The 17,177-nt window shown below is 38.8% G+C and overlaps 1 protein-coding gene across 1 annotated transcript; it reads left to right on the plus strand.

Annotated features, from left to right (window-relative positions):
- The first annotated feature begins 1,723 nt into the window (after nt 1–1,723).
- Nucleotides 1,724–16,920, plus strand: LOC139710322 (cytochrome b-c1 complex subunit 2, mitochondrial-like). The gene is made up of 12 exons (XM_071622239.1): nt 1,724–1,798; nt 5,413–5,481; nt 7,244–7,393; nt 10,910–11,031; nt 12,347–12,471; nt 12,882–13,037; nt 13,755–13,841; nt 14,377–14,582; nt 14,838–14,918; nt 15,453–15,529; nt 15,885–16,038; nt 16,800–16,920. The coding sequence occupies exons 1-12, from the start codon at nt 1,724–1,726 to the stop codon at nt 16,884–16,886; spliced, it is 1,389 nt and encodes a 462-aa protein (XP_071478340.1). The 3' UTR covers nt 16,887–16,920.
- The last annotated feature ends 257 nt before the right edge of the window (nt 16,921–17,177 follow it).

Raw genomic sequence — 17,177 nt, forward strand, 5'->3', positions numbered from 1 at the left:
GTTTTCAAATGACTGAGATATCCAAAAAAAAAAAGTGCTAATAATAAAAGGCGACATGCCCCAACTTTATTAGTTTCTCTTTGTTTCACCTTGTTTTGGATATCTCAGCCATTTCAAAACCGATTTTCATCGAATAAACTTTTGACACCCCTTAGAACTGCATGCTCTTTGACATCTCATAGAGTGGTTTCTGAATATCTCACAAAACGTTAAAAGCTAAATCTTCACCTCGACCAGAACTGTACACACCCTTTAATCTCCAAAGCTAAGATCAACTTAAAATTCTGGTTTGCTGCTATGTGTCATCAATGTTTTTCTAACTTCCTAATAAGCATGCAGTCTCTGTAATATTAATATGTGTTAGATAGAAGAAGAAGAAGAAGAAGAAGAAGAAGAAGAAGAAGAAGAAGAAGAAGAAGAAGAAGAAGAAGAAGAAGAAGAATTAAGAAGAAGCTAGAAGAAGAAGAAGAAGAAGAAGAAGAAGAAGAAGAAGAAGAAGAAGAAGAAGAAGAAGGAAAAGAAAAGAAGAAGAAGAAGAAGAAGAAGAAGAAGAAGGAGGAGGAGGAGGAGGAGGAAACAAAATATGTAATATAAGGAGAATATAAGAAGAAAAGAAATAGATGAAACGGAAGAAGAAAGAACAATATTCAACTGAAAGTTTAGCTATAGACTTTTTGAAAAGAGCCACCTTATCTATTAATATTAGCTAGGCCCCGATTTGTTTTAGTTGCATATTATGCCTAATCATGTGTGTGTGGGGTTTTTTTTCCAATTGTGAGTAAAGACATTGATTGTAATCACGTTTCAACCTATCAAGCGCACAACATCATTGCTTATCTGTCAAAGACTTAGCGCTTTTAAATACTAATATGTTATGACTTTTGTTCACACGGATAGAAAAGTAACTGAAAGAACACCCCCGTTTTGAGCGTCTTACACGTTTATGAAAGCAATGAAGGAAAAATAATTTGTGGGGGAAAAAGCAAGTTATAGGCTAGTTAGAGCAAAATATAATGTTCCGCATAGAATGGGGAGGTATGGTCTCTTTATTTTCCTCAACCCTATCCTTAGAGAGTGTATTGATAGCCCAATAGACCAATTCGAATATTGACTGACCATAGAGCCTAATTATATAAGAACAGCAGACTGCAATAGCTTATTAGGATCGCTTTTTTGTTTTGGATATCTCAGTCATTTCAAAACCAATTTTCATCAAATAAACTTTGAATTCCTCTTAGAATTGCATGCTCTTTCATATTTCATGTGAGGTTTCTCATCAGTGTATCTCACACACACACACACACACACAAAGTTGGAAACCTGAAGCCCCATCTCACCCTGGGGCCGTATTCTGAGAGCTTAATTAGCAAATCGGTATTCTGAGAGCTTAATTAAAGTACCGGTAAGGGGTTTATTATTAACCTTCAAATTATCGGTCATGCCGGCACTGCGCTCGTTCGCGTTGTCTACTCGACTCATGCTCAGAGCTAGAGCTTGAGCAACAGAGCTAGAGGGCGACATTCCGTTCAGCCATATTTGATGCTCGCTCAGAGAACGTCTCAGAAATGTCAGTAGCAACTTTTAGACCGACAGTTTTCCACTTTTCGGTAAGCTTTTTTATTCGTATTACATTTCTATCACATTATTCAAACATGTACCATTAGTTTTTCATAATTACTTGAAATGTTTTAAGAGATAGAACTGAAAACGTTGTAATTCTAAAATGCCGGTTGTCGCCGGCTTGCGTAAAACCGGTAAGCACGGCTGGTGCACGAGTTCATCCTGCTGGCTGGTGGCGGTGCGGTGGGCAGCCGCACGCACGTAGTCTGCGGGGTATCCATCTGCAACACCTACCGCCTCCTAAATCATTGTAAATCTGCCTAACCTACATGTAGTAACTAGGCGGTTGGGCTCACCTGTCCTCATTTACAACTCGGCCCCGCTCCTCAGAGTTGGAAGACTGTTAAAGTAATCCATTACTAGCCATGACAATATATTATTACAAAGAGCGCTAATTTAATGTACTTTCGAGCTTTCGTATCCAATTTGGTTTTGTCTCGGGTCGTTCAACTAAATTACTCTAACATGTTAGATCTACTTAACATACTAACCAATGTTAACTATTTCTTAGTTAACTAGATGAGTGGACAAGTCTATTAGAAAGAGGTGGTTCTGTTGATGTGATTTATTTAGACTTCATTAACCCGTTGAGGACGAGTCCCGAGTATACTCGGGCAAGTGTCTATGGGAAATGCGTGTTGTAGCAAAATCAAACCGTCCTCAACGGGTTAAAGCCTTTTGACAAGGTACCGCATCGACAATTGTTAGCAAAAATCTAGTCTTTCGGCATTGCTTATCCTTTGCTTGACTGGCTGAAATCCTTTCTTCTTGGGAGGAAGCAACGTGTTTGTGTTAATGCTGAATGGTGCTGTTTCATATCGGGACGATGACATGTCATTTGTGGTATTCCCCAGGGGAGTGTCCTTGTACCTTGGCAGGGGTCGCACTTAACTTTTTTTTTAACTAGCCAGGCGGACTACTTAGAATCAATTTTGACACTGAAGCAATATTTTGGCTAGCCAAACGGACTAGTTACTTCAGAATTTTATGATTTTTAGCTAGTCCGACATGATTTTGGATGGCCAATGGCCAGCGGACCATCGCCAATTTCGAACCCTGCTTGGTCCTATGTTGTTTGTTATGTATATTAATGACCTTCCCGAGCAGGTAACTTCCAGTAGTATTTATTTGTTTCCTGATGACACGAACATTTTTAAACATTTTACTTCCAATAGAGATGCTGTGTTTCTGCAGAAAGATTTTGATTGTCTTATTTCTTGGTCGAATAAGTGGCTTCTTAGGTTTCACCCCCCAAAATGTTGTGTTCTTACGGTTGGCAACCAAGACAATTTGTATGATTGCACTATGAATATTGGAAACATGTACATTACCTTTCACACGTAGATTCATGTAAGGACCTAGGAGTCACAGTTGATTCTAAACTTAAGTTTGAACAGCATTTTCAGGAACAAATAAACAAAGCCAATAGAATTATGAATTTAGTAAGATGCACATTTGTTTATTTAAATAAAGATAATTTTCTATTGTTATACTGTATAAAGCTTTGGTAAGACCTCATTTAGAATACGCCCATGCGGTATGGAGTCCCTATTTGAAAAAAACATATTAGCTCTAGAAAATGTCCAACAGAGGGCCACAAAATTAGTACGTGAAATAAGATCTTTATCTAATTAACAGAGATTGAGGCACCTCGGACTCTCAACTCTAGCATACCGCAGGGCGAGAGGTGACATGATTGAAGCTTTTAAATTATTTCATAAATATGATCAGGAGGTAGTGCCTGATTTGGGTGTACTAAAGAAAATGCACAAGAGGACATAGTAAAAAGTTATATATTTTTCGATCACATACCACTACAAGAAGAAACTCATTTTACGTGTGTATCAGGAAACCATGGAATAGTTTACCAAGAAATTTAATAGATGCACCCAGTGTCTTCAGTTTTGAAATTGGTTTGGATAAATTCCGGGACAGTGAACCCATAAAATTTTAAGTTCGACGCCACGCCACCTGGTCATGACCCAGCTCATCTTAAGGATTAAACCTGGATCTGAATACAGAGGCTCAGCCTGCGTTCAGAATCTTCCATAGGTATCAGAATCCATAGGTACCCATGTACCGGTAGATATTCCACTGACACTGTTTTATACTAAACTGCTAAACCAAATTGCACCTAGATCTAGAAATAGAATGGCAAAATCACAGGATAGAGCTTCTGTTCTAACAATCAATGTTAGATTTTCTATTTGTACTCAAAAGCAGAATGGGCCATAGAGAATCTATAATGAATGATTGAGGGTATTTTCTACCACCTATCACCACACCACTGTAAGGATCTGCAGCTTGTTTATTCCAAAAGTGTAACACAGATTCGCCTAACTTTTGCCTCAAATATGCTGTAAATACTGCAGTGTGGAATCTTGTGATCGTCCTGTTGGATTCTTAATCTCCGTAGTGAAATAACGCCATTTTAGACTTTGGTGCGTGTGATGCATTTTCTTTGCGTGGCTTAGTGTACCTCAAGATTGGCACCCCCTCACTCAATAGGTAATACACGGCAAATTTCACAGTCATATGTCATGTTCGTAATTTACTAAGCGGTTGTGTAACTGAACCGTGTTTAGTTTAGTTTGCTAGTGTGTTTATGAGTTTGTTTTTTGTCTCTTCGTTTTCATAATTTTCATAGCTTATGGCACTTATCCCATGCATACCTTTCCTTTCAATACACTAACAGCCATGATACTTAGGCAGGGTGCCGATACGTGGTACCCTTACCATACATGATGTAAGGTGTCTAGCCCAGGTTATCACTCACGTAAATTTAAACCGGATCAGTGATCAGGAAATCACTCTTTGTGAGTGATTGTGGCTTAGATCTACCCTACCTGCACAATCTGAAACTGAAGTTAGCTGTCTAAAAATCTCGTGCAACAAGGGACTCAACACAGGAGCTGAAAATAAAAATGTGTGATGATTGTGGCAAATTGAAGAAGTCGCAGTTATTGAGAAATGGCAAATGCATAATATATTTGTGTGTCTGTCTGTCTGTTTGTGTGTGCGTGGACATGGTGTGGTCGTGTGTGATCTCCAAACTGACTTTATTCAACTTGCCATAATTGTTTTTTGTACATTTATTAATGATCTTTTGCTCAGGGTTACTTGAATGAGTCATCGTATAATAACGGCTAACTTAATTTTCAGATTGTGGAGTGATGGAGGCAGCCTACACTTCGATCGTTCACAAAGGGAGAGTTGTTTTGAGTGACGACGTGAAAGTCAACCTTGATATCAGCACATCCCAATTACCAATTTGGTTCAAATTTATGAGTGATCAGAAATAAGCTAAATAAAAGTCTATCCGGAGTAGTGAGATTTTAATGCAATTGGTTCAGTAGAATTTGAGATATCTACAATTGTACATGTAGGGATACATTGTACAAAGCGTTTTTGTTTTTGTTTCATCAATTTCTGTCAGATTGTCATGACATTGTAATTATGGTACAAAATTGTAGTTCGTATAGCTGATTAAAATGAGCATTTTTACTGATGTCATTATATAATGTACATTGGTCATTGATTGGCTGTCATCTGTGTATTGGTCATGGACATGGTGAAAATATGAAAATGAGCTGAATATGCACACACTTTAGCAATGAGAGGACATGTCAAGGGAGTTTGATACTGCCATTGTCAATTGAGCGGACTCTGAGACATTCTTGCATGAGAGACACGGCTGTAATATTCTAAGTAACATTGTGTAATCGCAAACAGGAGACCATGCTCGTAGCATAAGAAATTTTGTTCATCTTCCACAATTTGTCCTATGCACAGAGACGCTGGTTTTCAGCGCAAGCTGCTGCTCAGGTAAGGCAGGGAGAAGTTGAGAGGCAAGATGTCCAGGTACAGTATGAAAAGCAATGTTATTGATACAACGTGTATGTTTCTTTTTTTATGTATCAAAATAGCGTGTTTTTTTTTGTTTTTTGTTTGTTTGTTTGGGTTTTTTTTAAGGGGTGGTAGAAACTCTACATTATAATTACTGATTTTGTCCCCTTAGATGTGTTTATTGTTGTAGAAAAATTATTTATATGATGCTGCATGTAGATTCTGATGAAACAGTTTCAGTATGCAAATCAGATATGCAAATCAGGGTCTACAAAGAATTTGCAAGAGTTTCATTCTTAAATTTGCATGTTGTATTGTCGTGTGTGAATTTGTCTGTGCTTGTAGTCTTATGAAGTTACTTACACGTATGTGCCGTTATTGTTGTGTAACTTCTCTGTGCTTGTAATCTTGGTAATCCTTATATTTGTTATTTGGGCACATCCCTATCTAATAGTCCTTAGACTCAGGTTTATCTAAATGTACTGACAGTCAGTGTGAAATGTGAAAGATATCAAATAGTAAGGACCTCCTACATCACCTCTCTCCAAATATCTGGATGAGAAACTACTTTCTATTTTTACTGAACCTAACTAGTTTTTCACTGAATAAAGCATTGAAATTCATTTTGAATTCTAAATTTTAAACATTTGAATGATTTTACAGATTTATTAAAAACCAAGTGCAAATTCTGAATGAAAATGTATTTCAACCAAGTCTGATATTGTGAGACAAACACACTGAACAGGTTGGACAAAGATACTAAATATGACAATTGCACATGCAGGATATGACTGCACGAAAAATTTGTTGTGTTAGAGAGATCCATGAAAGCTCAATGTTAGCGACAGTTGTGTGATTGATTTTCCTGCTATCAGATATTTCATTGGTACAAACTGTTATTTGTTGTGGACATGACTGTTGTGTTATCTAACCTTGTGTTCACATGCATTAATTTGATATTGTCTTTCATATAACTAAGGATGGTAGTGAAAAGGGGAAATCATTTTAAAGGGATTTTAGAAAACTACTTGACTCTAGACTTGCAGGCAAAATGCAAGATAGATGAAAGAATATCTGTAGTACTCATTTAATTCACATTTAATTGTGAATGGTTCTGCATCCTATTGTAGCAACTCACCTACTAGCATCCTTCCTGTTCTCTTACTACAGAGTAGAGTGCAAGGAACTCTGCATAAGTGCTGGACATGTTACAAAAGAAGATGATACTCATTAGACGTTTTCACATCAGCCCGATGTTTCGAAATAGCGCGCTATTTTCTGACTTGGGAAATTAACCCGATCACGAAATAGCGGGCTACATGTATTTGATAATGTGAATACAAATTAGTGCGCTAATTGATCGAGTAAATTTCTTGAGTCCAACTTGGGAAATTTCCGAAATAGCGGGATAATTTGCAAACTAGAGCGCTATTTGATAATGTGAAATCGCCTCAAGAAATTAGCGCGATGCATCCCATCATGCCTAGCGTGTGTGATGGCGATCACGCGGGTAATTTTTTTTTTGAAAGCACGCACTCTACTGGTATACCCGACACTGTTTGCGCATGCTCAGCTGTCGAATTAGCTCAAAAATATTTCGGGCTAATTCTCTTCGGGCTGATGTGAATAGAAAATGAAATAGAGCGCTAATTTGCGATTGTGAAAAATATCTCGAGCTTGGATTTTTATCGGGCTGATGTGAAAACGCCTAGTAAGTCTTTTTGATGCCATTTCCCCAGACCCATGTGACACATACCTTTCTGCCTCTTGACTGCAGGTGACAAAGTTACCGAGTGGGCTGACGGTAGCCTCTCTGGAAAATAACTCCCCCGTGTCCAGACTAGCTGTCATCGTGAAAGCTGGCTCCCGCTATGAGAATGCAGAGAATCTTGGTGTGTCACATTGTCTTCGAGCATTCAGCCATTTGGTAAGAGTGATAATGTCATTTCAAGGCATAATGAAACAACTTAAGTTTGCCTGTGCCAGGGCACCATTTCATGAAAGTTGTCAGACTTGGGGGGTGTTTCATCAACATTTGTCAGCACTGACAATTTCAGCAAAATCCTTGGTTTTGATTGGATGAGATGCTCTGGTCACTGACTGTTACTGTGGTGATTATCAGCACTGACAACTTGTCAGCACTGACAAACGTTGATGAAACACCCCCCAGGGGGGCATTTCATGAAGCATTTAGGTCAGATATTTTTCTGACACACTGTTACAAGCTACTGAAATCCTTGCATCTGATTGGCTGAGAGCAAGTTTGTCTGACTACTTTGTCGGACAAAATGCTTCATGAAATGCCCCCCCTGACAAGTTGTCAGTCTCTGACAACTGCAATAAATCCTAGGTTTTGATTGGCTGAGAAGCTCTGGTGTCTGACTGTTACTATGGTGATTGTCAGAAACTGACAACTAGTCACGGCTGACAACTTTCATGAAACGGTGCCCAGGGGGGCATTTCATGAGGCAGTTTGGTTGGATATTTTTCTGACAAAGTGTTACAAGCTACTTGAATCCTTGCATCTTATTGGCTGAGAGCAAGTTTGTACGACAACTTTGTCGGACAATATGCTTCATGAAATGCCCCCTGGTGCACATCATGACCTCATAAAGAACAGTAAGTGTTACTGTTTGATATCAAGGAGTGCTCATGGTCAGTGTTACATATGATTACAGTGAAATCCCGTTATAACGAGTTCGGTTATAACGAGGAACCGCTTATAACGAGGTGATCGCGTCGGTCCCGTTTTCCTTTGCGTGTAAACCTATGGCAGAACGAATTGGTTATAACGAGTTCGGTTATAACGAGATTCCGGTTATAACGAGGAAAATTTTGGTGCATCATGATAAAGAAAAACATAAGCAATTTGATCGGATATAACGAGGCTCCATTTCTTGACTAAATTGCCGCTTTCAAACACGCGACAAACGAAACACTGAAAACCGAATTCACGCTATCCACGTCTTTTTTACGTTTTGCAGAGAACTGTTCCTTCCATGTTTTCTTCTAAATCACGCGATAAGACACAGGAATGCCTTCCGATGTTCCTACTAAATCATTAAACATAATCATTCGATTTTCTTTTTCGCGAGATACGCGTGCGTGATATTAGGGAAGACCACAGCGCAATGAGAAAAAAAAAAGATAACGCATTCAAAAACTTTCCATGTAGCGACACTTGTGGCCAAAAATGGACAATTGGAATGCGTTTACAACTCATCATCATATCCTTTCCATTGTTAGTTCCAACTTCCAGTTCTTTTGCTGGTTAGTAAATATGATTGTGGATGAGTAAAGCCTAAATAATTAATGAAATCATCGCGATCCCGCCGGGTGACAGTAGCGTAAAAATAGTAGAATAACGCATGTTAACTTACTTAATCGGTGTTCAGAAAAAGAAACAAACGCATTTATTAATTTGAATAGATCGGGATTTGTTCATTATCATTTAACAAATGATAATTCAAATATGAGTGTGTATGATTAAAGCCGAAATTATTAATGAAATCATAGCGATCTCGCCGGGGGACAGTAGCGTAAAAATAGTTGAATTATACGCAAGTTACTACACTTAATCGGTGTTCGGAAAAAGAAAAAAAAAACGCATTCAACAGTTCAAGAATGTACAAAACGCGAAGAGATTTTCGAAAAAAAAATAAAGAATGCAGTTTTAATCCCTTCAGACGCCACTATCATACATTGTATAAAATTATATATACGGCCGAAATGATTCATGAAATTACCGAATTCCCGCCTGGCACCAACAGCGTAAAATACCTCGCAAGTTAACGGTAAACAACGCATGTATGCTACTCTCGCCTGGTAACAGTAGTTTAAAAATTAGTCGAATAATGCATGTTAACCTAAATCAGAAAAAGAAACAAACGCATTTATTAGTTTGAATAGATCCGGGTTTGTTCATTATCACGATTTTAACGCTGCATTTCACAATGAAGATTTTTCTTTATTTCAGAATGGTCTATGAGGTATAAATTTGCGTAAAAAGGATCACAACGTAACCTGCCACATTCAATCCTGTCGCATATTTTTTAAGAACAGATGTACAAAACGCGACAAGATTTTCGGAAGAAAATAAAGAACGCATTTTTAATCCCTTCGAGCGCATTTCACCATGAAGATTTTTCTTTCTTTCAGAATGGTTTATGGGGTATAGATTTGGGTAAAAAGGATCACAGCGTAACCTTCCATATTCAATCCTGTTGCATATTTTTCAAGAACGGATGTACAAATCGCGAAGAGATTTTCGGAAGAAAATAAGAACGCATTTTTAATCCCTTCGAGCGCAACAATCATATATATTGTACAAGATTATACAGCCGAAATGATTCATGAAATCATCGCATTCCCGCTGGGCACCAACAGTGTAAAAATACCTGGCAAGTTTAATACGTAAACAGCGCCTGTATTTTACTCTATTTGCGCCAGTTTTAGAAAAAAAAATTAACAAACACGAATTACAGTGAAGAATTAACTTATTTCAACCCCTGCTTTTTCGTCTAATTCACAAATGATTTCCCTTTATTATCTCAGTACAAATGATCCATTATCATGTAATAACAACGCAAAGGATGTTCTTATAGTTTCATTGACGGGTATACAAGTGTATGATGTCGTGCTTATGTTTTTCTTTGTTTTTGATGCGTACAGTTATAACGAGGTACCGGTTATAACGAGGTAATATCGCCGGTCCCACGGACCTCGTTATAACGGGGTTTCACTGTATTACACTATTGAGAAATTTCTGAGATGATTCTTCCATGTGCCCAGATAGCTCCCATTTATTATAAAGGAATTCTTCAATATCAATCAGAGCAACTCTAGATTAGTGAGTAGCACTCATATCAGTTTGGATAAACAGAATTTAAAGCAGCAGTACACTTCAATTTCTTATATTGGAAACTGGATGAATGGTTAATTTGAGTCAAAGGTTAGCAATTTGAGGCAATCCACGAATGCATCCTATAAATGTTTAAGGTAAAAACTAGGGCAGTTTTTAGTAATATTAGTTAAACTGTGTACTTCAGTGTCACCCCTTAGTAGTATGCAGAAAAAAGGAGGGAAAAGACATGCTACCAACAACTTGTTTGCATGGCACACTTCACATCACATAAGGTGTTGTGAATTTTCCTCATGTCATGGAGAAGGAAGGCCAGTGTTTGTATGTGGTAGCTGTAGTTCCTTGGTGATTCTCAAGAAAAAGTGCAGGTACTCATTATCAGCCAGCTGATCAGTGAATCAGAAGGAATGCCCCCAAATTCTCAGGATGATTGTTTTCCACTCTTTGGCAAGACTATATCCTGACACTAGTTTAAGCACACAATTCCTGTTTGCTTCATGATCCATAAAACACACTACTTTTTGTCCCAACTTCCAACAATTTGTCTCACCACCCCTCTCCCCTTCTCGCCCTTGATGACAGACCACGAGTGGAGCCACCACTTTCAGCATCACTCGGGGCCTGGAGGAAGTGGGTGCCTCACTGGAGACGAGTACCACCAGGGAGCACATCACCTACAGTGTGCAATGCCTCAGAGACCACCTGTAAGTCCAGTCAACTCTCTCTCTCACTGCTTTTTCCAAGTACAGTATATGTTGTTTTGTAGTTGCCGTTAGTGTAAAGATGAACCTATGTGTGATTTGTGAGACATTAATAGATCCTTGTAGCATATTAAAATGTTATATCCTCTGAGAGCTGTCAACTTGTGCAGAGGAGAGATAAAGAGATACAGTGCACTCCCGTTACAACGAACACGGTTATAACGAAATTTCATTATAACGAAGTAAAACTTCTGGTCCCAACATTATCACCATTAAAGTCTATGGTACAAAATTTGCTTATAATGAACACGGTTATAGCAAAATGTTCGTTATAGCGAAGTCTTTTTGGAGCGCAACTGACAATAAAAACAAAAGAAATGTGCTCCATTTTAACGAAATGCGAATTGCTTTTGAAAATACGTAGCAGAACAAATATTTATAGCGTCTCTGCATGGGCGAACACTTCACATCACTGTGTGTTCGCTCCGTGTGTCACGCACAGTTTCTGAGGGGAACTTGTGTTTGATATTGTAATACAATAATCCCATCCCATTTCACATATCTTTACAGTGTATGATGAGTATTCAGCAAACAGAATATGCGTGGTTTCCTTGTTTTCGTTATATATTGTATTTGTTCGGTTATAATTTCGTTATAATGAAAGAAAACCGCTGGTCCCGAGCATTTCGTTATAACGGAAGTGCACTGTAATAGCACATTTATCTTTGCCTTTTGATTGTAAGTGCCCCCAAATTAGAAAATGATTGTATTGTGTGTTGTTTGTTTGTTTGTTTGTTTTGGGGGGATGTCAAAAGATGTATTTGTCCCTGGTGTAGGGTTGCAGGAGGTGAATAGGGATCACTTTAGCAAATGTTTTTAGTGGTGGTGTTGAAGTGTTCGTCATTAACTGAATCTGCAGAAAGTCACAAAAAAGTTGATTCTCTTCATTTAGGGAATGGTTTCTCTAAAGAAGATAAACTGATTCATCTGGTTTTCTTTCATGTTTGTTTCTCTCTGAATTTTAAGATTTACTTTGTGGTTATAATTGCACACCCTCCCCCTCCCCCTCCCCCTCCCCCCCCCCCCCCCCCAAAAAAAAAAGGAAGAAGGACAGCATGAATGGACTGATATCTTCTGTGCTTTAGTTTGGATTATTTTAGTGAATACTAATACTTCCCAAATTTACCATAATGTATGGTAATCATGAATAATCATGAATGGTAGCAAAATTTGTGTATATTTGTGTATTTTCTCAAGTTAAAATTTGGAATATTAATAAACAAACTCCTCATATCAATGCACCAAATCTTGTCTGCAGAGACACAGGGGTGTTCTACCTCAGGAATGTGTCCACAGGCCAGGAGTTCAGACCATGGGAGATAGCCGACAACAAGGGGAGATTGCTCTTTGATCTCGCATGCTTCAACGATCAACAGCAGCTTGGTAAGTGTCTAATAGTGATAAAGACTGGATGTCATGATGGTTGCTTTATTTTGTTAATTATGATAATGACATTAAGGAGAAATAACTCATCAACTTTGGTGATTTAGGGGATCACATTCAGCACAGAAGAGGAGAGAATGTCATAAATATTGTTGAAGTGTGTTTGTAAGAAATATTAGATCTTTTATTTTAGTTGATCATCAGGTGCATGCTGGATTAACAAATGACATTCTTTTCCATTGCATTACCATACATTTGTCAGTATTTGCCAGTGAGTACATCCAAATGATATACATGTACTTGTATTTTCATGCACTTTTGATGACCTTTACTCTGATGTTCCAAGAGATATGACTCAGTGACAATGACCTTTCAACCTATCAACCTTTCAACCTTTCAACCTTTCCCAGGTGTGATGGAGCAACTGCATGGTGCAGCCTACCGTGACACGCTTGGCCGATCCATCTATGCTCCAGAGTACATGGTCGACTGTTTCACCACGGGCATGCTGACTGACTACGTCAAGAGCCGCTTCACTGCTGACAACATGGCTCTTGTTGGCATCGGTATGCAGTTGCAGTTGCCCCTCCTCCTCCCCCCCCCCCCCCCTTTCTCTTGCTCTTTATCTCTCATACACCTTGTGGCTATGTTGATGTTGAATTTAAAAAAGAACCAAAGAGGAGACTCGCTGAAAAATGTAAGAGCCATTCTGGGTTAGTGGACAAGACCCAAGCTTTTGCATCCTTTATCAAGGCGCTTAATCCTTGCCTTCAGCTGCTGCTCCACAATCCTGTCATTGCTTGCTTCACATGCATGTGAATGCCTCCTTAGTTGCCACATCAAATAAGCGAAGACACAGTTCACAAGACCCAGATTTCCTCCTCCTCCTCCTTCCACTCCTGTTATTTGTTTTTTGTTTTTTTTTTAAGTGGATTTTTTATAGCAATTTGGATATTTCATAATGTCTTCTGTTTCAGCGCTTTTCTTGGAATAAGGATTGAGAGTGTCATGTCTTTGTAACATCTTTTGCATGCCTCTATATTAGAGTCAAATTTACCAATAAGAGACCAATAAATGATAAAGGAGTTTTGTGATAAAGAATAATGTCATTGACATAGACAATATTTTAAGGGGCAAATGTTGGATGTGTACATGAATGTATTGGTAGTTGTAGGTTGTGACTACAGTAAACTTTTACAAGGCAACTTATGAATGATTTGTGGGCTTAGTTGTGAATTTTCAAATTTTCATTAGTTTTGCTTGCCTCCTTTCTCTGTACCTAGGTGTGGACCACAATGACCTCAAGGCCTTTGGCGAGACATTCTCAGTGGCACGTGGAGATACTGTGGACAACAAGGCCAGATACATTGGTGAGGCAGCTACTCATTCAGAGCGTTGATTGGATAATCTGAAGAGATATGGACTGTTCAGTGTGTGTCAAGAAAGTAGCAAGAATGATTGTCCATTCACTACTGCTTTTTGTGTTCCGGATGAACTTGGCCATCCTTCGCAACCTTGATTGACTGTGCTTTTGATATTTGTTGTTTCTCATTGGTCTGCGTCATCAAGTTAATTTCATGATTTATTTTTTTTCAAGAAATCTTGCACATTACATTTTTGAGAGACATATATTGGATGGTGTAATTGTTAGTTGTCAGGGGGATTACTGGATAAGACGGAGATGAGCTGTATTTTATGATATGTACATTCTGTGTCAGATTTAATCCATTGCATATAATATTGGAATATCATGCGTCGTGTACAAAGTCTGGGGGTTTTTTGAACGTAATATTGAATAGGCTAAAGGAAAATTCAACCATCAAGAGGAAGTTGGGTGTAATGGGAGCAGAAGATGAAAGCAACAGATTTATTGTGTGCATTGTCTTTCCATGATTCCAATGCCAGGTGGAGAACTGAGGGACCATTGCAACAGCCCGCTGACCTATGCTGCCCTTGCCGTAGAGGGCGCCTCACTGGATAGCAAAGACCTGCTGGTGACCGGTCTGCTGCAGCACATGATGGGCAGCGCCCCCTACGTGAAGCGTGGCAGCAACCTGGCCACTGCACGCACAGCCCAGGCTGCAGCCAAGGTCACCTCCCTCCCGCATGCAGTGAGTGCTCGACTCAATTATTGCCATGATTATTACTATAATGATTACTATTATTACTATGATACAATGACAATGTCTGATTTTGTGATTCTAAATTTATTTGCTTTCCAGTACCTGGCTTTTCAGAGGGCCTATGTGTCATTCTGTGAAATTATGATGTATTACTATATATGTTTGAGAGGAATGTTTGTTTGCTTGCATATTTGTTGATTTGTATGTTTGAGTTACTATTCTTCCTGTCTTTCTTTATGTCAGGTGAACTGCTTCAACCTGCCCTACTCTGACTCTGGTCTTTTTGGAGTTTTTGCCATCACTCAACCCAGCGATATGGCAGCAGTAAGTTTCCAGCTTTACAATATAGTGTGCCTCCTATGTTTATCCTGATGAATGTCCTTAGTGAAATTTATTCTATTGAATTTTTGCTGCTGAAGACTATTCCACCTACACATTTCAGCTAAAGTTTTAATTGTCTTGATCTGTCTCAAAGGTTACAGCTATAGGTTGTCAAGATGTTGTGAACAGTGATGCAAAATCAATAGGAAAAAAATATTGGAGACAGTTTAATTGTCTCAAGTATCATCGTCAAGTTAAGGGCAAATTTATGAGTGCATGCTTGCCATCTTGTAAGAGACGGTCAGTACGAAGCCTATTCAAGATGAATAATTTTGTCCTTCACAACTTTATCTATTCATCACTGTGTCTAAAGCATGTCTCGTACATTTCTTTACTGTTTTTGTATCAGAATACATGATGCCAGCATATCACTCTCCCAATATTTTGATTCAGGGACTTTTTCATTATCAAACTTCATTTGCTGCAGTAGTAGTCACTATCTCTGAATGTCTCTGTTCTTGTTTTTTCCAACCCAAGGTGCTCAAGGCTGTGATGTCTCAGTTTGCAGCCATGACAAAAGGCAATGTTGATGCCAAGGAGCTTCAGAGAGCTAAGTAAGCCACTCTCCACTTTATACAATGCTTGGAAGTTTTTTAATACATTTCACTCCTCATTTTGAAGGTCTACTTTTCAGCCTCTGCTGTTTATGATGCAAGAGGCAGTTTGTTTTTCATCTGTTCCGTCTATCCACGTTGTCAGTTTTACAAAAAGATTTTGTCCACTAATCCATGATCCAACTTACTTTGGCCTTGTTTTCACTATGTAATGTAGGAGGATGCAGAGTAAACAAGATGAGAAATGTTCATTCATTTTTACGTGGGAAGTTGTTTCCTCACTTCCTCACTTCTGTAAGTGATCAGACTAGTCTCTCCTCTTCACTAACCTGCCGTTTTTATTGCTGCCTCATAGGAACCAGCTGAAGGCTGCCGTTTGCATGCAGCTTGAGAGCCAAGATGGCCTCCTGGAAGACCTGGCACTCCAGGCACTTCACACAGGCTCCTACACTGGGTGTGCTGATGTCCTCAAAGCCATCGACAGCATCACTGCTGAGGACACATCGAGGGTGAGCCACTTGTATCCAGGTTGGGAGGAGGGGGGGGGGGGGGGGGGGAGGGGGAGGGGCAGATAGACCAGTTTACTAGCATGTTCAAATTCCATCCACTCTGACAGGACAAGTTGATCTCGATGACCAGGATATTTGCCGGAGGTGCTCCTGACAAGGAAATTGCAGTGCATACAAACTATATTTCGATCAAGCGTTGAATTGCATTTTGTGGGAATCCAAATGGAATAATTCGCCATATGATCTTTGGTGAAAATTATCCATTAATTTGACTAAATTTGTAAAACCCACCTTGATGCTTGACTGTTGGAAAAGCTTAGTCTGCAAAATGTGGCCTTGGAGTAAGAATAAAAAGTTAGGCAGTCAGGAACATTCAAGTTTTTGTAAAATGGATTCCTGCTTTCTTTTTAATCTATTTGCAGGTGTCACCTACTTCAGGCTTGAATAGATATATTTCTGAGTTTAGAATTGCTTCAGTTAAATCTTGATGGCGCTATTAAATAATATTTTTCTAATGCATATTGCAAATATGTCTAAGTAGCCAACTTATTTGAATATATTTTTTCTTTTCAAGCTGACTTTGATTAATTTTGTTTTTCTTTCATCTGAATCTGATTATATGGAGGGAAGCCTTGAGATTTTCACAAATGTTTCCATCTAGTTTAGGTTGCACTAAATGCTGGGGGAAAAGTTCAGTTCATTCTTTTAGAGAACTGTTAACAGCAGTTACATCTTCTCCCTCGTGTCTGTTCTTTTGGCAGGTTGCGAAGCGCATCTTCAACGGCAAGCCCTCAATGGGAGCGACTGGGAACCTGGTCAACACGCCATACCTCGACCAGCTACTCTAACCACACAGCACTCAGTCCATGTAACAGAATTAATTATTGCGTGAGATGTTCCTCGTCACTTCCCCAGGAAAAAAATATGATGCAAAGTCTGTGTAGTGGGAAGCATCGGGTAAAAGTAGTGCCCATTCTGCAGAAGCCAAATATGAAATGCTGTATACATGTGTTATGTTGTTTTTTTATTCCCCACCCCATCATTCAAACATACCATATTTTGTTATACATGTGGTATCAAAAATGATATTTGACACGGCTTCATTTCATGCTTTCCAGATAGAGTTGAAAGTGTGAAAA

The sequence above is a fragment of the Diadema antillarum genome, unplaced genomic scaffold (assembly GCF_040938485.1).
Source record: "Diadema antillarum isolate AM-2024a unplaced genomic scaffold, OU_Dant_1.0 seq00001521_RagTag, whole genome shotgun sequence".
Lineage (NCBI taxonomy): Eukaryota > Metazoa > Echinodermata > Echinoidea > Diadematoida > Diadematidae > Diadema > Diadema antillarum.

Bases quoted from the DNA above. Each gene is read 5' to 3' on its own strand.
- LOC139710322 (XM_071622239.1), top strand. From the start codon at position 1,724: ATGCCGGTTGTCGCCGGCTTGCGTAAAACCGGTAAGCACGGCTGGTGC. The intron at 5,482-7,243 runs GTACAGTATGAA...TCTTGACTGCAG, and splicing joins TTGAGAGGCAAGATGTCCAG to GTGACAAAGTTACCGAGTGG. The intron at 15,530-15,884 runs GTAAGCCACTCT...GCTGCCTCATAG, and splicing joins AAGGAGCTTCAGAGAGCTAA to GAACCAGCTGAAGGCTGCCG.